The 22,679-nt window shown below is 45.2% G+C and overlaps 1 protein-coding gene across 1 annotated transcript in view; it reads right to left on the minus strand.

Moving 5' to 3' along the window:
• Positions 1-22,679, minus strand: part of LOC134968623 (mucin-19-like) — a 517,580-nt gene that overhangs the window by 139,209 nt on the left and 355,692 nt on the right. Inside the window, exons 49-51 of the mRNA XM_063944156.1 lie at positions 17,220-17,495; positions 15,522-15,776; positions 15,074-15,340 (exon numbers count right to left, since the gene is read on the minus strand). Of these exons, the coding sequence (XP_063800226.1) occupies positions 15,074-15,340; positions 15,522-15,776; positions 17,220-17,495 (798 nt within the window). The remainder of the gene's footprint in view (positions 1-15,073; positions 15,341-15,521; positions 15,777-17,219; positions 17,496-22,679) is intronic.

A 22,679-nucleotide genomic window follows, 5' to 3' on the forward strand; every position in this document is an offset into this window, starting at 1 on the left:
TCACTACTCTGACAGCTAATTACCAGGATATCATACATCTTATATACACATGTAACATTACATCACTAGTGTAGCACCATTACTACAGTACACTACTCTGACAGCTAATTACCAGGAATATCATACATCTTATATACACAGGTAACATTACATCACTAGTGCAGCACCATTACTACAGTACACTACTCTGACAGCTAATTACCAGGATATCATACATCTTATATACACATGTAACATTACATCACTAGTGCGGCACCATTACTACAGTACACTACTCTGACAGCTAATTACCAGGATTAGAGATGAGCGGGTTCGGTTCCTCGGAAACCGAACCCGCCCGAACTTCAGGTTTTTTTACACGGGTCCGAGCGACTCGGATCTTCCCGCCTTGCTCGGTTAACCCGAGCGCGCCCGAACGTCATCATCCCGCTGTCGGATTCTCGCGAGGCTCGGATTCTATCGCGAGACTCGGATTCTATATAAGGAGCCGCGCGTCGCCGCCATTTTCACACGTGCATTGAGATTGATAGGGAGAGGACGTGGCTGGCGTCCTCTCCGTTTATAGAGAGTGAGACTAGAGTAGAGAGAGACACAGTATTATTTACTTTAGTAATTTTGGGGAGCATTAGGAGGAGTACTACTACTTGCTGAAGTGATAGTGTGACTGTATATCTGACTTGTGGGGGAGACAGTGGGGAGCAGTTAGAGTCTGAGAGCAGGAGTACATATTTTAACATACAGTGCACACTTTTGCTGCCAGAGTGCCACACTGCCATTGTGACCACACTGACCACCAGTATATATTGTGATTGTCTGCTTAGGAGTACTACTTGCAAGTTGCTGATAGTATGACCAGTGACCTGACCACCAGTTTAATTAATCACCACCAGTTTAATATATATATATATATATAATTGTATATAATATATATATAATTGTATACCACCTACCCGTGTTTTTTTTTTTTTTTCTTTCTTCTTGATACATACTACTATAGTAGCTTACTGTAGCAGTCTGCGGTGCTGCTGAGCTGACAGTGTCCAGCAGGTCCGTCATCAGTCATTACATAATAAATATATATACCTGTCCGGCTGCAGTACTAGTGATATTATATATATATATATATATTAATTTCATCTCATTATCATCCAGTCTATATTAGCAGCAGACACAGTACGGTAGTCCACGGCTGTAGCTACCTCTGTGTCGGCAGTCGCTGGTCCATCCATAATTGTATACCACCTACCCGTGGTTTTTTTTTTCTCTTTCTTCTTGATACATACTACTATAGTAGCTTACTGTAGCAGTCTGCGGTGCTGCTGAGCTGACAGTGTCCAGCAGGTCCGTCATCAGTCATTACATAATAAATATATATACCTGTCCGGCTGCAGTACTAGTGATATTATATATATATATATATATATATATTAATTTCATCTCATTATCATCCAGTCTATATTAGCAGCAGACACAGTACGGTAGTCCACGGCTGTAGCTACCTCTGTGTCGGCAGTCGCTGGTCCATCCATAATTGTATACCACCTACCCGTGGTTTTTTTTTTCTCTTTCTTCTTGATACATACTACTATAGTAGCTTACTGTAGCAGTCTGCGGTGCTGCTGAGCTGACAGTGTCCAGCAGGTCCGTCATCAGTCATTACATAATAAATATATACCTGTCCGGCTGCAGTACTAGTGATATTATATATATATATATATATTAATTTCATCTCATTATCATCCAGTCTATATTAGCAGCAGACACAGTACGGTAGTCCACGGCTGTAGCTACCTCTGTGTCGGCAGTCGCTGGTCCATCCATAATTGTATACCACCTACCCGTGGTTTTTTTTTTTTTCTCTTTCTTCTTGATACATACTACTATAGTAGCTTACTGTAGCAGTCTGCGGTGCTGCTGAGCTGACAGTGTCCAGCAGGTCCGTCATCAGTCATTACATAATAAATATATATACCTGTCCGGCTGCAGTACTAGTGATATTTTATATATATATATATATATATATATATATTAATTTCATCTCATTATCATCCAGTCTATATTAGCAGCAGACACAGTACGGTAGTCCACGGCTGTAGCTACCTCTGTGTCGGCAGTCGCTGGTCCATCCATAATTGTATACCACCTACCCGTGGTTTTTTTTTCTCTTTCTTCTTGATACATACTACTATAGTAGCTTACTGTAGCAGTCTGCGGTGCTGCTGAGCTGACAGTGTCCAGCAGGTCCGTCATCAGTCATTACATAATAAATATATATACCTGTCCGGCTGCAGTACTAGTGATATTATATATATATATATATATATATATTAATTTCATCTCATTATCATCCAGTCTATATTAGCAGCAGACACAGTACGGTAGTCCACGGCTGTAGCTACCTCTGTGTCGGCAGTCGCTGGTCCATCCATAATTGTATACCACCTACCCGTGTTTTTTTTTTTTTCTCTTTCTTCTTGATACATACTACTATAGTAGCTTACTGTAGCAGTCTGCGGTGCTGCTGAGCTGACAGTGTCCAGCAGGTCCGTCATCAGTCATTACATAATAAATATATATACCTGTCCGGCTGCAGTACTAGTGATATTATATATATATATATATATATATTAATTTCATCTCATTATCATCCAGTCTATATTAGCAGCAGACACAATACGGTAGTCCACGGCTGTAGCTACCTCTGTGTCGGCAGTCGCTGGTCCATCCATAATTGTATACCACCTACCCGTGGTTTTTTTTTTTCTCTTTCTTCTTGATACATACTACTATAGTAGCTTACTGTAGCAGTCTGCGGTGCTGCTGAGCTGACAGTGTCCAGCAGGTCCGTCATCAGTCATTACATAATAAATATATATACCTGTCCGGCTGCAGTACTAGTGATATTATATATATATATATATATTAATTTCATCTCATTATCATCCAGTCTATATTAGCAGCAGACACAGTACGGTAGTCCACGGCTGTAGCTACCTCTGTGTCGGCAGTCGCTCGTCCATCCATAAGTATACTAGTATCCATCCATCTCCATTGTTTACCTGAGGTGCCTTTTAGTTGTGCCTATTAAAATATGGAGAACAAAAATGTTGAGGTTCCAAAATTAGGGAAAGATCAAGATCCACTTCCACCTCGTGCTGAAGCTGCTGCCACTAGTCATGGCCGAGACGATGAAATGCTAGCAACGTCGTCTGCCAAGGCCGATGCCCAATGTCATAGTACAGAGCATGTAAAATCCAAAACACCAAATATCAGTAAAAAAAGGACTCCAGGGAGGGCGTGGCCTAGCTGGAGAAGAGAGCAGACCTGTTTCTGCTGCACTCCTCTATCCAGCCGTAATATATATCTTTATTCTCCCCCCTGGTCCGCTCCAACCCTTATCTGAGGGCTCTCCTCTCCATCTACAACCCCCCTGTGCCCAGCAGTACCCGCCGCGGAGCCGGGGAGCTGTTTTCACGGCTCCCGCAGGTTGCGGCCTAGGCACATCCGGGAGCCGGGGACTCGCGTACTCCCGGCACCCGCGTTTTGAGCTCCACGGCGGAGCCGGAAAGAGACGCGGACCCCGCCGGAGCCTCTGCAGCCACCCAGTTAGCTCCTCTGACCCTCAGGGAGCTTACCTTGTGGGGCTATTAGCCGTGGGAGACCCCTGACAAGTGGAGAGGCCCTGGACACAGACTCCCAGGAAGGTGCGGCGGCCATCTTGATTTTTGCTTAAGCTGCAGGATTCAATGCAATTAGCCTGCTCAGAGGTCCTGCTCCCCTGGATAGCAGCTACTGTGTTTTCACCCCTCTGCTGCCTGCTGGATTCCACTATTGAGAGGTACCTGGTGGGAAGCATACTACAGCGCTGTTTCACAGCATTTAAAGCACAGCGCCGCTGGACCCGAGGTGTGTACCTGTCCGCTTACCCCTCTCTCCCAGCTGGGAGCCTCTCATCTGGACCCCGCAGAATGGAGATGACCCTCTGCCAGGACAGATGTGATATCGATCTTCTGATGTAGCGCAGATCACCTGCCCGCCACCACCCGTGTCTTTTTATGCTTACCTAAATCTCCGTCATTTACTCTGCGAGATCCTGAGCTTCTTTATTATTATCCTCATTCTGCCTGCAGAACCTCACTCCATTGAAATGCCTTCTAAAAAAGTCAAAGCGGTGCTGCCCCCTAGAGTATCTTTTCCGCCTCAGAAAAAGTCACAGGCCACCTCTTCTTTGCGGAAGTCCCCGGCCGCCGCTTCTCCGCAAAGTACCCCTAGCAGCCCTGCCTCCCTGCCGGGGTTTGACCCTGATTCTGACGCACCTCTCACGGTCAAAACTCTGTACCAAGCCCTCTCAGCATTCAAATCTGAGCTGACTCAGGACCTCACAGCGGCCCTCCGGGAGGTTAAGACGGAGCTGCACGCTATAGGCGACCGTACGGACCATCTGGAGAAGAAGGTAGAGGAATTGGTCTCGTCTCATAATGACCTCATAACGGCCCACGACCAGCAGCAAAGTGACCTGGAGGCGTTTAAACTCAAAATTGCAGATATAGAGGACAGATCTCGGCGGAATAATATTAAGATCCGTGGCATCCCCGACTCCGTGCAGAACTCCGAGTTGGAAAATTATGCTACTGCCTTGTTCCAGAAGCTTCTGCCTCAAACCGATGCTAGAGAGTTACTTATCGACAGAATTCACAGACTGCCTAAACCACGCTCAGTTGCCCCCTCGCTCCCGAGAGACACACTTCTGAGGGTGCATTTCTTCACAATCAAAGAACGCATCCTGAAAGCGGCCAGAGAAGCAGGCGACTCCGACTCAGATGTTCTTGGAGGTTTACAACTATTCCCGGACTTCTCCGCTCTCACCTTGGCCAAACGACGAGCATTCCTCCCCGTCACTTTGGCACTTCGCGACCAAGACATCACGTATAGATGGGGTTTTCCGGTGAAGCTCGTCATCTCGTATGAAAATAAGTCTTACACGGTGACTTCATTGGAGACTGGAGTCAAATTACTTGAGGAATGGGATATCTCTGTTACACTCCCTCCTGGATCCAAGAAACAGCCCACCATCCGCTCGGAATGGGTCACCGCCTGATGCTGTTACAACCAGCCTGGGATTTCAAATTGAACTGTCTCCGGTACCGTCATCGCAGAATGGACTTGACCATTGTCCCTGTTGGGGTCACGTGAGTTGCCCTGCGTCCTGTTGTGATGGCGGTGTACTAGCCTTTCATGTTATATCTGAGTTTATTTGTCTTTTTTATATTTTTTTTTATTTATTATTTTCATGTGTTCGCATGTATATTGTGGGTAAGCATATCTGTTTCTGCTTACGCTTACTTTTTCTGTTTAGTTCCATGGGTGGTGGCGCTAGGTCACATGTTCCCCCCTGGTAATATACTACTGCATTTTTTTACCTTCCTTGCAGTAGTTATGCCGACCCGATATACTGGGTCGTTTTGGTTTTCCCCCCCCCCCCTCGCCCCCCTGTTCCCTTCCTTCCCTCCCCCACCCTCTGTTTTATGATGTAGGTACCTGCTACCTGAGACACTTCTATTTTTGTTTATGTCAAGGTCCCTCACCTCTAACAAAGTACTTTAACCTGCCCCGATGGTCCAGATATTATCTATGAATGTCAAGGGGCTGAATTCCCCTAATAAGCGTAGGCTGGCTTTGGGTTATTTTAATAGGAATAAAGCCGATATAGTTACCCTACAGGAGACACACTTTTCATCTGCAGCACCCCCTATTTTTAAAGATCGTAGATTCCCTCTAGGTTATTTTGCTAATGGGCCTTTTAAGAGGAACGGTGTGGCTATATTATTTAGGGACTCCGTCTCCTTCATTTTGCACTCTCAGTTAGCCGATAAAAATGGCCGGTACCTTATACTGAGCGGCCTTTTAAACGACAAGCCGGTCACCCTGGTCTCGGCATATGCACCAAACTCAAACCAAGTAGCTTTTATTCGAAAGTTATGTGTGGCTATTCAGAGGATTCGTACGGGCTCCCTTTTGCTCACGGGAGATTTTAATTTAGTTCTTGATCCTAAGTTGGACAGGTCTCCTAGGACCTCTCCCCCCGCCTCTGCCTCCCCCAATGCCAACTCCTTAGCATTTCGTAACCTCTTGGCTGAATTTGATCTCTATGACATATGGCGAGTACAAAACCCCACAGGGCGGGAGTACACCTACTATTCCCCCGTTCACAACTCTTACTCCCGTATTGATTTTATATTTTCGGACAAATGGACCCTCCAGTTCGCCAGATCCTTAGATATTCTCCCTATAACTTGGTCAGACCACGCCCCGCTGATTCTTAAATGGAGTGTAGCTTGCCAACACTCTCCCCCCCGCCCGTGGAGATTCTCTCCACATTTGCTGTCCAACCCAGTCTCAAAAAAAATTATAGTTGACAGTATTTCATCCTATATGGAATTTAATTCCCCCTCAGACACATCCACCCTGAACTTCTGGTGCGCACTTAAGGCTGTCATACGGGGAGCAGCGATTCAGGCGGGAGCACAGCTCAAGAAACTCAACCTACAACGCCAGGTTGATCTGGAGCTCAAACTAAAGGAATTAGAGGACAAAAACCAATCTAGACCTACAAAATCCTTACAGAAGCAGTTAGTCGATATTAGATCTCAACTCCAGACATTACTAATGGCGCGCACCCAGGCTTCCTTGAATAGGATACGCCAGAAGTTTTATCTAACGGGGAATAGGCCGGGGAAAATGCTGGCCCGGAAGCTTAGGGCTCAACAGGCTCGAAATAGAATCAAGCTCATTATATCCCCCACAGGCACCAAAATTTCTAACCCAAGAGAGATAGCGAATCAATTTGCCAAATTTTACTCCCAACTTTATAACCTCGCGTCAGACCCTGCCACCCCACAACCTACCCCCTCCTCTATCAATTCCTTCTTAGCGGATTTAAACCTTCCACATATTTCAGATGATCAACTAGCATTACTGAATGCCCCATGGTCCCTATCAGAAACCCTCCAGGTGATCAAGTCCCTCCCTCAAGGTAAGGCGCCTGGCCCTGATGGCTTTATTAATGACTTCTATGTTTCGTTCCAAGACCTTCTAGCTCCCTCTTTGGTGGCAGTCTACACCGACATTACCTCACAGGGCACCATCCCTCAGGAGATGCTCGAAGCACGTATTGTCACGATCCCTAAACCGGGCAAAGATGCGACCTTCTGTCAAAATTATCGCCCCATTGCGTTACTGAATGGGGATGTTAAAATATATGCTAAATTAATCGCCTCTCGACTGAACACCCTCCTCCCCTCCCTGATACATCCGGACCAGGTTGGCTTTATCCCGGGAAGACAGGTGTCCGACAATACACGCAGGGTATTCAACCTTGTCGATTCTCTAACCCCCAAGCAGGGTCTCCTACTGCTATCTTTGGACGCAGAGAAGGCCTTTGATCGCTTAAACTGGTCTTATATGCGAGAAGTCCTACTAAAATTTGGCCTACGTGACCATATCCTCTCGTCAATATTAGCTTTATATAGCTCCCCGACGGCCCGGGTATTCAGTAATGGTTTTTTGTCTAGTTCTTTTCCAATATATAATGGTACCCGCCAGGGCTGCCCTCTCTCCCCTCTCATATTCGTTCTGGCCATAGAACCACTGGCGGCTAAGCTTCGTGCGGACCCGCAATTCCCTGGACTGAGGTTGGGCGTCACGTCGCACAAACTATGTCTGTTCGCAGATGATGTTCTTTTATTTGTAACAGATCCAGCCACAACACTCCCCCACTTACACAATGTTTTAGATGGGTACTCTGCAGCATCGTATTATAAATTAAATGCCTCCAAGACAGATGCTTTGCCCATCAACCTCTCTAACTCTTTGCCCCCACTACGTGCTAAGTATCCATATAATTGGCAAACATCCTCGATACGATATTTGGGTATATATATCCCTCCATCTTCCTCTTCTGTATTTGAGGTCAATCTTCCTTCTCTGCTGTCCTCCCTTCAGTTGTTTACCAAATCATGGCTCAACTATGAGGTTTCTTGGATGGGCCGGCTGGCCGCCTTCAAGATGTCGCTGCTCCCCAAATTAATGTTCTTGTTTCGCACTATTCCTTTTATCTTCCCCAAGAAGTATCTAGATAAAGCCACTAAAATCCTCACTAATTATATATGGTCTTCGCGACCGCCTAAACTTGCCCGTGCGAGGATGTCTCTACCAAGGAGAGTGGGTGGCCTGGATATGCCCAATCTATCACTGTACCAAGAGGCCTCCCTTCTGGCCCAGATTAAAGAATTCTACAAAAACGTGCCTCCGGGGTGGACGTGTTTAGAGGAGGCGACCTGCCCCCGTTTTCCCCTGAAAGATCTTTTTTCAATCCCTAGAACCCTCCGCCCACGCAGCTATAACCTCCTCCCCTCTACCCGAGCCACGCTCCAGGTTTGGGACAAATTGACTGCGGCCCTATCCCCTTCATATCATAATTTCTCCCTGATATCGCTACGCACGGTGGCCGCCCTGATCCCTAATCTTAACCTGGCGGGCTGGAGGTCCAGGGGGATGGAGGTCCTGGGGGACTTGTTTAATGGATCTGTGCTCGCCTCCTTTTCTGATATACAGGGACGCTTCTCTCTGCCTGACTCTGAGAGGCTTCGATATTACCAAATGCAGCACTGGTGGACTAGCCTCCACCTCTCCCCCTCCCCACCGCCACCTGGTATTCAGCAAGCTATAGGCCGATTCTCCAGTCCCACTTCTAGAGGGGAGATCTCCTTCTGGTATAAAACATTGCTCTCATTACTCCCTGTTCCTAAATCTAAAGCCCAAATCAGGTGGGAGGTAGATGTGGGATGTGTTCTCCAGGATTCTCAATGGCAACGCATTTTTTTGTCATCTTTCTCCATGTCTAAATGCCTGAATCACTCCGAAATGCATGTTAAGCTACTCCATAGATTATACCTTACACCGGAAAGGCTCCATACGATCTGGCCTGCATGTTCGAAGTTTTGTTGGCGCCTATGCGGAGAAGTAGGCCACCTCTATCATATTTTTTGGTCATGCCCCCATGTCCAGGCGTACTGGACAGAGATATTTGGCCTTATCAATAAAGTTTTGAATCTCGACTTGTCCCCATCCCCTCTTATAGCTTTACTGAATATATACCCGCGAGGCGTGGGTGTACATCTACATTATGTCTTAGGCCACATCTGTCTAGCCGCGCGGGCGGCTTTAGCCCAAAACTGGAAACAGACCACGCTACCTCCATTGTCGAAGGTAATACACAAAATACAGCTGCACTTCTTGATGGAGACTGAACACATCCCATACTCCTTCACTGCCAAATCTCCTTTTGTGCGCTGGATGCCTTGGCATCTGTTTACCACGGAAGGTGAAGGTGCTGCATTGATGTTACGCCCCCTCCCCCCTGGACAGCCACCTCCCAGCCCCATCGGCTGATGGGGCCTCCTTCCCCCCCTTCTAAGACCACAATGAACCCCTATTTGGGTTGTATTTATAGTGGGCCCATTGCCACCCTTTCATCTCTATAAATGCCTTTCCTTTTCTCTTTTTTTTTTTTTTTTCCTTACGATGTACTTGTGTGATTGACTTTGAACTGTATGCACTTGTTTGCACATGTCTATTGTGACGTTCTCTTATATGTTTATGTACCTACACCCCCCCCTTCCCTCTCTCTTCCTTTTGTACCCCTGTTTGCAATGAAAAAAAAAAAAAAAAAAAAATTCAATAAAAACTATTGATGATAAAAAAAAAAAAAAGGACTCCAAAATCTAAAATAAAATTGTCGGAGGAGAAGCGTAAACTTGCCAATATGCCATTTACCACACGGAGTGGCAAGGAACGGCTGAGGCCCTGGCCTATGTTCATGGCTAGTGGTTCAGCTTCACATGAGGATGGAAGCACTCAGCCTCTCGCTAGAAAAATGAAAAGACTCAAGCTGGCAAAAGCACCGCAAAGAACTGTGCGTTCTTCGAAATCCCAAATCCACAAGGAGAGTCCAATTGTGTCGGTTGCGATGCCTGACCTTCCCAACACTGGACGTGAAGAGCATGCGCCTTCCACCATTTGCACGCCCCCTGCAAGTGCTGGAAGGAGCACCCGCAGTCCAGTTCCTGATAGTCAGATTGAAGATGTCAGTGTTGAAGTACACCAGGATGAGGAGGATATGGGTGTTGCTGGCGCTGGGGAGGAAATTGACAAGGAGGATTCTGATGGTGAGATGGTTTGTTTAAGTCAGGCACCCGGGGAGACACCTGTTGTCCGTGGGAGGAATAGGGCCGTTGACATGCCTGGTGAAAATACCAAAAAAATCAGCTCTTCGGTGTGGAAGTATTTCAACAGAAATGCGGACAACATTTGTCAAGCCGTGTGTTGCCTTTGTCAAGCTGTAATAAGTAGGGGTAAGGACGTTAACCACCTCGGAACATCCTCCCTTATACGTCACCTGCAGCGCATTCATAATAAGTCAGTGACAAGTTCTAAAACTTTGGGCGACAGCGGAAGCAGTCCACTGACCAGTAAATCCCTTCCTCTTGTAACCAAGCTCACGCAAACCACCCCACCAACTCCCTCAGTGTCAATTTCCTCCTTCCCCAGGAATGCCAATAGTCCTGCAGGCCATGTCACTGGCAATTCTGACGAGTCCTCTCCTGCCTGGGATTCCTCCGATGCATCCTTGCGTGTAACGCCTACTGCTGCTGGCGCTGCTGTTGTTGCTGCTGGGAGTCGATGGTCATCCCAGAGGGGAAGTCGTAAGCCCACTTTTACTACTTCCACCAAGCAATTGACTGTCCAACAGTCCTTTGCGAGGAAGATGAAATATCACAGCAGTCATCCTGTTGCAAAGCGGATAACTGAGGCCTTGACAACTATGTTGGTGTTAGACGTGCGTCCGGTATCCGCCGTTAGTTCACAGGGAACTAGACAATTTCTTGAGGTAGTGTGCCCCCGTTACCAAATACCATCTAGGTTCCACTTCTCTAGGCAGGCGATACCGAGAATGTACACGGACGTCAGAAAAAGACTCACCAGTGTCCTAAAAAATGCAGTTGTACCCAATGTCCACTTAGCCACGGACATGTGGACAAGTGGAGCAGGGCAGGGTCAGGACTATATGACTGTGACAGCCCACTGGGTAGATGTATGGACTCCCGCCGCAAGAACAGCAGCGGCGGCACCAGTAGCAGCATCTCGCAAACGCCAACTCTTTCCTAGGCAGGCTACGCTTTGTATCACCGGTTTCCAGAATACGCACACAGCTGAAAACCTCTTACGGCAACTGAGGAAGATCATCGCGGAGTGGCTTACCCCAATTGGACTCTCCTGTGGATTTGTGGCATCGGACAACGCCAGCAATATTGTGTGTGCATTAAATATGGGCAAATTCCAGCACGTCCCATGTTTTGCACATACCTTGAATTTGGTGGTGCAGAATTTTTAAAAAAACGACAGGGGCGTGCAAGAGATGCTGTCGGTGGCCAGAAGAATTGCGGGACACTTTCGGCGTACAGGCACCACGTACAGAAGACTGGAGCACCACCAAAAACGCCTGAACCTGCCCTGCCATCATCTGAAGCAAGAAGTGGTAACGAGGTGGAATTCAACCCTCTATATGCTTCAGAGGTTGGAGGAGCAGCAAAAGGCCATTCAAGCCTATACAATTGAGCACGATATAGGAGGTGGAATGTACCTGTCTCAAGCGCAGTGGAGAATGATTTCAACGTTGTGCAAGGTTCTGCAACCTTTTGAACTTGCCACACGTGAAGTCAGTTCAGACACTGCCAGCCTGAGTCAGGTCATTCCCCTCATCAGGCTTTTGCAGAAGAAGCTGGAGGCATTGAAGGAGGAGCTAAAAGGGAGCGATTCCGCTAGGCATGTGGGACTTGTGGATGGAGCCCTTAATTCGCTTAACAAGGATTCACGGGTGGTCAATCTGTTGAAATCAGAGCACTACATTTTGGCCACCGTGCTCGATCCTAGATTTAAAACCTACCTTGGATCTCTCTTTCCGGCAGACACAAGTCTGCTGGGGTTCAAAGACCTGCTGGTGACAAAATTGTCAAGTCAAGCGGAACGCGACCTGTCAACATCTCCTCCTTCACATTCTCCCGCAACTGGGGGTGCGAGGAAAAGGCTCAGAATTCCGAGCCCACCCGCTGGCGGTGATGCAGGGCAGTCTGGAGCGACTGCTGATGCTGACATCTGGTCCGGACTGAAGGACCTGACAACGATTACGGACATGTCGTCTACTGTCACTGCATATGATTCTCTCACCATTGAAAGAATGGTGGAGGATTATATGAGTGACCGCATCCAAGAAGGCACGTCAGACAGTCCGTACTTATACTGGCAGGAAAAAGAGGCAATTTGGAGGCCCTTGCACAAACTGGCTTTATTCTACCTAAGTTGCCCTCCCACAAGTGTGTACTCCGAAAGAGTGTTTAGTGCCGCCGCTCACCTTGTCAGCAATCGGCGTACGAGGTTACTTCCAGAAAATGTGGAGAAGATGATGTTCATTAAAATGAATTATAATCAATTCCTCCGTGGAGACATTGACCAGCAGCAATTGCCTCCACAAAGTACACAGGGAGCTGAGATGGTGGATTCCAGTGGGGACGAATTGATAATCTGTGAGGAGCGGGATGTACACGGTGATATATCGGAGGATGATGATGAGGTGGACATCTTGCCTCTGTAGAGCCAGTTTGTGCAAAGAGAGATTAATTGCTTCTTTTTCGGTGGGGGTCCAAACCAACCCGTCATTTCAGTCACAGTCGTGTGGCAGACCCTGTCACTGAAATGATGGGTTGGTTAAAGTGTGCATGTCCTGTTTATACAACATAAGGGTGGGTGGGAGGGCACAAGGACAATTCCATCTTGCACCTCTTTTTTCTTTCATTTTTATTTGCGTCATGTGCTGTTTGGGGAGTGTTTTTTGGAAGGGCCATCCTGCGTGACACTGCAGTGCCACTCCTAGATGGGCCAGGTGTTTGTGTCGGCCACTAGGGTCGCTTATCTTACTCACACAGCTACCTCATTGCGCCTCTTTTTTTCTTCTTTGCGTCATGTGCTGTTTGGGGAGTGTTTTTTGGAAGGGCCATCCTGCGTGACACTGCAGTGCCACTCCTAGATGGGTCAGGTGTTTGTGTCGGCCACTAGGGTCGCTTAGCTTACTCACACAGCTACCTCATTGCGCCTCTTTTTTTCTTCTTTGCGTCATGTGCTGTTTGGGGAGTGTTTTTTGGAAGGGCCATCCTGCGTGACACTGCAGTGCCACTCCTAGATGGGCCAGGTGTTTGTGTCGGCCACTAGGGTCGCTTATCTTACTCACACAGCTACCTCATTGCGCCTCTTTTTTTCTTTGCGTCATGTGCTGTTTGGGGAGTGTTTTTTGGAAGGGCCATCCTGCGTGACACTGCAGTGCCACTCCTAGATGGGCCAGGTGTTTGTGTCGGCCACTAGGGTCGCTTAGCTTACTCACACAGCTACCTCATTGCGCCTCTTTTTTTCTTCTTTGCGTCATGTGCTGTTTGGGGAGTGTTTTTTGGAAGGGCCATCCTGCGTGACACTGCAGTGCCACTCCTAGATGGGCCAGGTGTTTGTGTCGGCCACTAGGGTCGCTTATCTTACTCACACAGCTACCTCATTGCGCCTCTTTTTTTCTTCTTTGCGTCATGTGCTGTTTGGGGAGTGTTTTTTGGAAGGGCCATCCTGCGTGACACTGCAGTGCCACTCCTAGATGGGCCAGGTGTTTGTGTCGGCCACTAGGGTCGCTTAGCTTACTCACACAGCTACCTCATTGCGCCTCTTTTTTTCTTCTTTGCGTCATGTGCTGTTTGGGGAGTGTTTTTTGGAAGGGCCATCCTGCGTGACACTGCAGTGCCACTCCTAGATGGGCCAGGTGTTTGTGTCGGCCACTAGGGTCGCTTATCTTACTCACACAGCTACCTCATTGCGCCTCTTTTTTTCTTATTTGCGTCATGTGCTGTTTGGGGAGTGTTTTTTGGAAGGGCCATCCTGCGTGACACTGCAGTGCCACTCCTAGATGGGCCAGGTGTTTGTGTCGGCGACTAGGGTCGCTTAGCTTACTCACACAGCTACCTCATTGCGCCTCTTTTTTTCTTCTTTGCGTCATGTGCTGTTTGGGGAGTGTTTTTTGGAAGGGCCATCCTGCGTGACACTGCAGTGCCACTCCCAGATGGGCCAGGTGTTTGTGTCGGCCACTAGAGTCGCTTATCTTACTCACACAGCTACCTCATTGCGCCTCTTTTTTTCTTTGCGTCATGTGCTGTTTGGGGAGTGTTTTTTGGAAGGGCCATCCTGCGTGACACTGCAGTGCCACTCCTAGATGGGCCAGGTGTTTGTGTCGGCCACTAGGGTCGCTTAGCTTAGTCATCCAGCGACCTCGGTGCAAATTTTAGGACTAAAAATAATATTGTGAGGTGTGAGGTGTTCAGAATAGACTGAAAATGAGTGGAAATTATGGTTTTTGAGGTTAATAATACTTTGGGATCAAAATGACCCCCAAATTCTATGATTTAAGCTGTTTTTTAGTGTTTTTTGAAAAAAACACCCGAATCCAAAACACACCCGAATCCGACAAAAAAAATTCGGTGAGGTTTTGCCAAAACGCGGTCGAACCCAAAACACGGCCGCGGAACCGAACCCAAAACCAAAACACAAAACCCGAAAAATTTCAAGTGCACATCTCTAACCAGGATATCATACATCTTATATACACATGTAACATTATATCACTAGTGCGGCACCATTACTACAGTACACTACTCTGACAGCTAATTACCAGGTATATCATACATCTTATATACACATGTAACATTACATCACTAGTGCGGCACCATTACTACAGTGCACTACTCTGACAGCTAATTACCGGGGATATCATACATCTTATATACACATGTAACATTACAGCACTAGTGCGGCACCATTACTACAGTACACTACTCTGACAGCTAATTACCAGGGATATCGTACATCTTATATAAACATGTAACATGAAACTGACCTATTGCAGCTAAAAGATATGAGAAATACTTACTAGTATACACAGATACACTAACAGGTAAACTCTGATACCCCCGGGCTCCGACTGTTACCACAGTAATGGTGTAATTAGTCCCAGATATCAGGCTCTGAAGGGTGATATTTGATGTGTTACTTGCTGCAGTCCAAGTGTATGAAGAATTCCCATAAGTTATATTATATGTCTTTATTACACCTGTCACATTGGCCGGCTCTCCCCAAGACAGTGTGATGAAGTTTACTCCAACTGTGGTAAAGGTTACGTTCCCTGGTGGGGTTGGATCTGTGTAATAACATAGAAATACAATTAATAGATGACATATACAGTCTATGTACAAGTAATACAAAACTGAGACAATAAACAGTAAATGAGAATACACATGTTATAGGGAGAGTAACAGGATAAGAAGTGCAGAGTCTATGTATGATCACATGATAAGTCACGTGACCCCGATCATACTCACACGTGGCCTCTGTCACTCCAGCGGATGTCTGGCTGCAGTTACCACTAAGTGTCTGTACAGTGACTGTATATACCCTGCCTGGTGATAGCCCTGTCATATTCCATTGTGTAGCATTAGTCTGTGCTGTGACATTTATGTCTCCTGTCAGAGTGACTTGATAATAGTCCACGTTTACTGATGGTTTTATCCATGAGATTCCGAGAACATTAACCGACATGTAATTGCTGAGTGTGATGTTGGCAGCCAGTCCGGGAACTGAAGGGAAATGTAACACACATATTAGATATTGTCACAGACATTCCGCAGCATTGTGTTTAGTATGTATATATGTAACACCTCTCAGATACCAGCATTTTATATATATATAAGTAACTTAGTTCTAGAGCATGTAATTTCCCCTTCAGCATTCAGATCACAGTAAATGTAGAACTGGATGTATGATTTTTGTTTGCTTAGAATATATATATTTCTCTACTGATAAGATTTTATAGCATCTTACACTTACAGTCACCTACAGTATGCTTAGGAAGGCAGAACGGGATGGGGACAGGAAAGTGTAACCTGGTTACAGTGTGGGCATGTACATGTAAATGTGACCAAGGCAGACCGGGACACATATGTGTATGCACCTTAGTGGCGCAGGAAGGGGGGGGGTTTCCGAGTACCCGGAAACCCCCCCGATAGACTTTTTCTATTCACACTGGCCAAGAAAGCAGACACCACGTTGTTAGGCCCCACCAATATGCCGCAATTCCAATAAAATGAAGTAATTTTGTCTCCACCTCCGCCTGATAGACCCGTGATTGGCAGCATTTTGCAGTGAGGGAGAGGATTCTAATGACATCACGTGTGTAATGTTCTCTATTTTATTCCAATATCTCGCCAGGCCAGAGCAGGTAGACCACTGCTTCCCTCACGGCCATTACACTGCGCCTCATACTGTCATACTGTCCCAGCATCAGTTGTCAGTTGTGTGTGACTGAGTCTGTATATGAAGCACAACAGAACTTGGCATGGAAAAAAGCCACAGCTGCTGCTTCATAGCACTTTCTATACAGATTCAGAGCCCTCTGATGAAGTCCTAGATGAAACCGGTTAGGGCGTGGCCTGGTGATGAGGTGGTAGCATCTCTATCTGCTCCTGAAGCTGATTTTCAGCGTATCCGCCGTCACCAAGATGGGAGAAGGTGACTTACCATTTAAAGTGGTGGAAGTATCAGCGGTGTGCCCTGTGACCTGACAGATGTAATACTAGACCATATACTGTATATGGTGATTTGTTCATTTACATTTTTAATTGTTCTGAGTATTGCCTGGTGGGTGTGGTGGGTTTATTGTCGAATATATTACGTTTTAAACACAATGGAGATTGTCTCTAATGGTTGTGTAACAATATATTAGGTCACGGATCCCATCACTTTTGTCCATACCACTTTCATTTTTTTATTAGTTAGAATATTCTATTGAGTCAAAAATCAAATGCTAAGTCTACATAAGTCGTGCAGGATGCCGAATCCTTCTGTCACTTTCTAGTTATTTCAGTGAAAAATATGGGTTCTTCTATTTCATGGAAGGGACCAACAAATTTGTCTACGACTGTATATAGAAATATAGCACTATTTTACCAAGTAGGTCTATATCATTATATTATATACAGGTCTCACTGATATGTATACATGTTCCTGTCTGCTGTACTCACCTGTGCAGGTAGTTAGTGACACAGGTACAGACTCAGTGACATTATCACCAGCTCTTGTATATACCATGAATGTATACGTTACTCCTGCTGTTAGATTCACTATTGTAGCTGATTCATTTGTCACTATTGTATTATATATCATTGCAGCTGGTGATATGACGTTTGTCTGGATTCTGTAGGTGTATGTAGACTTATACTCAGCGGGTCTACTCCACATCAGGGACACAGTAGAGGAAGTCACATTGCTGGTATTCAGCAAATTCACCGACATTGGATCTATAATGATAAAAGGTTGGCAGGTTCAGCAACAAAGCACAAACTAGGACAATAAAACTATTATTATTAGGAAACATTATGCTATAAAATACATTGTGGCAGAATACATTTTCAGCCGGCTGTGAAAGGATTTTTGTCATTAAGGGGTCATTCCGAGTTGATCGCTCGCTAGCTACTTTTAGCAGCCGTGCAAACGCATAGTCGCAGCCCACGGGGGAGTGTATTTTCGCTTTGCAAGTGTGCGAACGCATGTGCAGCGGAGCGGGACGAAAACGTTTTTTGCAGTTTCTGAGTAGCTCTGGACTTACTCAGCCCTTGCGATCACTTCAGCCTGTCCGGTCCCGGAATTGACGTCAGACACCCGCCCTGCTAACGCTTGGACATGCCTCCGTTTTTCCAAACACTCTCAGAAAATGGTCAGTTGACACCCACAAACGCCTTCTTCCTGTCAATCTTCTTGCGATCGGCTGTGCGAATGGATTCTTCATTAAATCCGTCGCCCAGCAAGGATCTGCTTTGTACCTGTACGACGCGCCTGCGCATTGCGGTGCATACACATGCGCAGTAGTAACCTGTTTGCTGCGCTGCGAAAAATGGTAGCGAGCGATCAACTCGGAATGACCCCCTAAATTCACAAGTAACATTACATCACTAGTGCGGCACCATTACTACAGTACACTACTCTGACAGCTAATTACCAGGATATAATACATCTTATATACACATGTAAGATTACATCACTATTGCGGCACCATTACTATAGTACACTACTCTGACAGCTAATTACCAGGATATCATACATCTTATATACACATGTAACATTACATCACTAGTGCGGCACCATTACTACAGTACACTACTCTGACAGCTAATTACCAGGGATATCATACATCTTATATACACATGTAACATTACATCACTAGTGCTTCACCATTACTACAGTACACAACTATGACAGCTAATTACCAGGATATTATACATCTTATATACACAAGTAACATTACTTCACTAGTGCAACACCATTACTACAGTACACTACTCTGACAGCTAATTACCAGGATATCATACATCTTATATACACATGTAACATTACATCACTAGTGCACACCATTACTACAGTGCACTACTCTGACAGCTAATTACCAGGATATCATACATCTTATATACACATGTAACATTACATCACTAGTGCGGCACCATTACTACAGTACACTACTCTGACAGCTAATTACCAGGGATATCATACATCTTATATACACATGTAACATTACATCACTAGTGCGGCACCATTACTACAGTACACTACTCTGACAGCTAATTACCAGGGATATCACACATCTTATATACACATGTAACATTACATCACTAGTGCAGCACCATTACTATAGTACAAAACTATGACAGCTAATTACCAGGATATCATACATCTTATATACACATGTAACATTACATCACTAGTGTAGCACCATTACTACAGTGCACTACTCTGACAGCTAATTACCAGGATATCATACATCTTATATACACATATAACATTACATCACTAGTGTAGGACCATTACTACAGTGCACTACTCTGACAGCTAATTACCAGGGATATCATACATCTTATATACACATGTAACATTACAGCACTAGTGCAGCACCATTACTACAGTACACTACTCTGACAGCTAATTACCAGGATATCATACATCTTATATACACATGTAACATTACATGACTAGTGCAGCACCATTACTACAGTACACTACTCTGACAGGTAAGTACCAGGATATCATACATCTTATATACACATGTAACATTACATCACTAGTGCGGCACCATTACTACAGTACACTACTCTGACAGCTAATTACCAGGGATATCATACATCTTATATACACATGTAACATTACATCACTAGTGCGGTACCATTACTACAGTACACTACTCTGACAGCTAATTACCAGGGATATCATACATCTTATATACACATGTAACATTACATCACTAGTGCGGCACCATTACTGCAGTACACTACTCTGACAGATAATTACCAGGGATATCATACATCTTATATACACTAGAGATGAGCGGGTTCGGTTCCTCTGAATCCGAACCCGCCCGAACTTCAGGTTTTTTACACGGGTCCGAGCAGGCTCGGATCTTCCCGCCTTGCTCGGCTAACCCGAGCGCGCCCGAACGTCATCATCACGCTGTCGGATTCTCGCGAGGCTCGGATTCTATCGCGAGACTCGGATTCTATATAAGGAGCCGCGCGTCGCCGCCATTTTCACACGTGCATTGAGAGTCATAGGGAGAGGACGTGGCTGGCGTCCTCTCCGTTTAGAGAAGAGAGAGACACAGTATTTTGGGGAGCATTATTAGGAGGAGTACTACTATACTGTATACTACTATACTACTTGCTGAAGTGATATTTATACTAGATTAGATAATAGATAGTGTGACTGTAAGTGTATTATCTGACTTGTGGGGGAGACACTGACAGTGGGGAGCAGTTAGAGTCTGAGAGCAGGACTCAGGAGTACATATAACGTACAGTGCACACTTTTGCTGCCAGAGTCAGTGCCACACTGCCATTGTTGTGACCACACTGACCACCAGTATAATAATATATTTTGTGATTGTCTGCTTAGGCCTCGGAGTACTAGTTGCAAGTTGCAACGTGACCTGAAGTGACCACCAGTTTAATAATCAATAACCACCAGTTTAATATATATATATATATATATATATATATATATAATTGTATATAATATATATATATATATAATATTGTATACCACCTACCCGTGGTTTTTTTTTTTTCATTCTTCTTTATACATACTACTATAGTAGCTTACTGTAGCAGTCTGCGGTGCTGTGCTGACCTGACAGTGTCCAGCAGGTCCGTCATCAGTCATTACATAATAAATATATATAGTACCTGTCCGGCTGCAGTACTAGTGATATTATATTGATTTCATCTCATTATCAATAATTTATCATCCAGTCTAGACTCTATATTAGCAGCAGACACAGTACGTTAGTCCACGGCTGTAGCTACCTCTGTGTCGGCACTCGGCAGTCCATCCATAATTGTATACCACCTACCCGTGTTTTTTTTTTTTCTTTCTTCTTTGTACATACTACTATAGAGTATAGTAGCTTACTGTAGCAGTCTGCGGTGCTGCTGAGCTGACAGTGTCCAGCAGGTCCGTCATCAGTCATCATTACCTAATAAATATATTATCTACCTGTCCGGCTGCAGTACTAGTGATATTATATATACATACATATATATATTGATTTCATCTCATTATCAATCATCCAGTCTATATTAGCAGCAGACACAGTACGTTAGTCCACGGCTGTAGCTACCTCTGTGTCGGCACTCGGCAGTCCATCCATAATTGTATACCACCTACCCGTGTTTTTTTTTTTTCTTTCTTCTTTGTACATACTACTATAGTATAGTAGCTTACTGTAGCAGTCTGCGGTACTGCTGAGCTGACAGTGTCCAGCAGGTCCGTCATCAGTCATCATTACCTAATAAATATATTATCTACCTGTCCGGCTGCAGTACTAGTGATATTATATATACATACATATATATATATATTGATTTCATCTCATTATCAATCATCCAGTCTATATTAGCAGCAGACACAGTACGGTAGTCCACGGCTGTAGCTACCTCTGTGTCGGCACTCGGCAGTCCATCCATAATTGTATACCACCTACCCGTGGTTTTTTTTTTCTTTCTTCTTTGTACATACTACTATAGAGTATAGTAGCTTACTGTAGCAGTCTGCGGTGCTGCTGAGCTGACAGTGTCCAGCAGGTCCGTCATCAGTCATCATTACCTAATAAATATATTATCTACCTGTCCGGCTGCAGTACTAGTGATATTATATATACATACATATATATATATTGATTTCATCTCATTATCAATCATCCAGTCTATATTAGCAGCAGACACAGTACGTTAGTCCACGGCTGTAGCTACCTCTGTGTCGGCACTCGGCAGTCCATCCATAATTGTATACCACCTACCCGTGGTTTTTTTTTTTCTTTCTTCTTTGTACATACTACTATAGTATAGTAGCTTACTGTAGCAGTCTGCGGTGCTGCTGAGCTGACAGTGTCCAGCAGGTCCGTCATCAGTCATCATTACCTAATAAATATATTATCTACCTGTCCGGCTGCAGTACTAGTGATATTATATATACATACATATATATATATTGATTTCATCTCATTATCATCCAGTCTATATTAGCAGCAGACACAGTACGGTAGTCCACGGCTGTAGCTACCTCTGTGTCGGCACTCGACAGTCCATCCATAATTGTATACCACCTACCCGTGGTTTTTTTTTCTTTCTTCTTTGTACATACTACTATAGTATAGTAGCTTACTGTAGCAGTCTGCGGTGCTGCTGAGCTGACAGTGTCCAGCAGGTCCGTCATCAGTCATCATTACCTAATAAATATATTATCTACCTGTCCGGCTGCAGTACTAGTGATATTATATATACATACATATATATATATTGATTTCATCTCATTATCATCCAGTCTATATTAGCAGCAGACACAGTACGGTAGTCCACGGCTGTAGCTACCTCTGTGTCGGCACTCGGCAGTCCATCCATAAGTATACTAGTATCCATCCATCTCCATTGTTTACCTGAGGTGCCTTTTAGTTGTGCCTATTAAAATATGGAGAACAAAAATGTTGAGGTTCCAAAATTAGGGAAAGATCAAGATCCACTTCCACCTCGTGCTGAAGCTGCTGCCACTAGTCATGGCCGAGACGATGAAATGCCAGCAACGTCGTCTGCCAAGGCCGATGCCCAATGTCATAGTACAGAGCATGTCAAATCCAAAACACCAAATATCAGTAAAAAAAGGACTCCAAAACCTAAAATAAAATTGTCGGAGGAGAAGCGTAAACTTGCCAATATGCCATTTACCACACGGAGTGGCAAGGAACGGCTGAGGCCCTGGCCTATGTTCATGGCTAGTGGTTCAGCTTCACATGAGGATGGAAGCACTCAGCCTCTCGCTAGAAAACTGAAAAGACTCAAGCTGGCAAAAGCACCGCAAAGAACTGTGCGTTCTTCGAAATCCCAAATCCACAAGGAGAGTCCAATTGTGTCGGTTGCGATGCCTGACCTTCCCAACACTGGACGTGA

This window comes from Pseudophryne corroboree, chromosome 11 (assembly GCF_028390025.1).
Source record: "Pseudophryne corroboree isolate aPseCor3 chromosome 11, aPseCor3.hap2, whole genome shotgun sequence".
Taxonomy (NCBI): Eukaryota; Metazoa; Chordata; class Amphibia; order Anura; family Myobatrachidae; genus Pseudophryne; species Pseudophryne corroboree.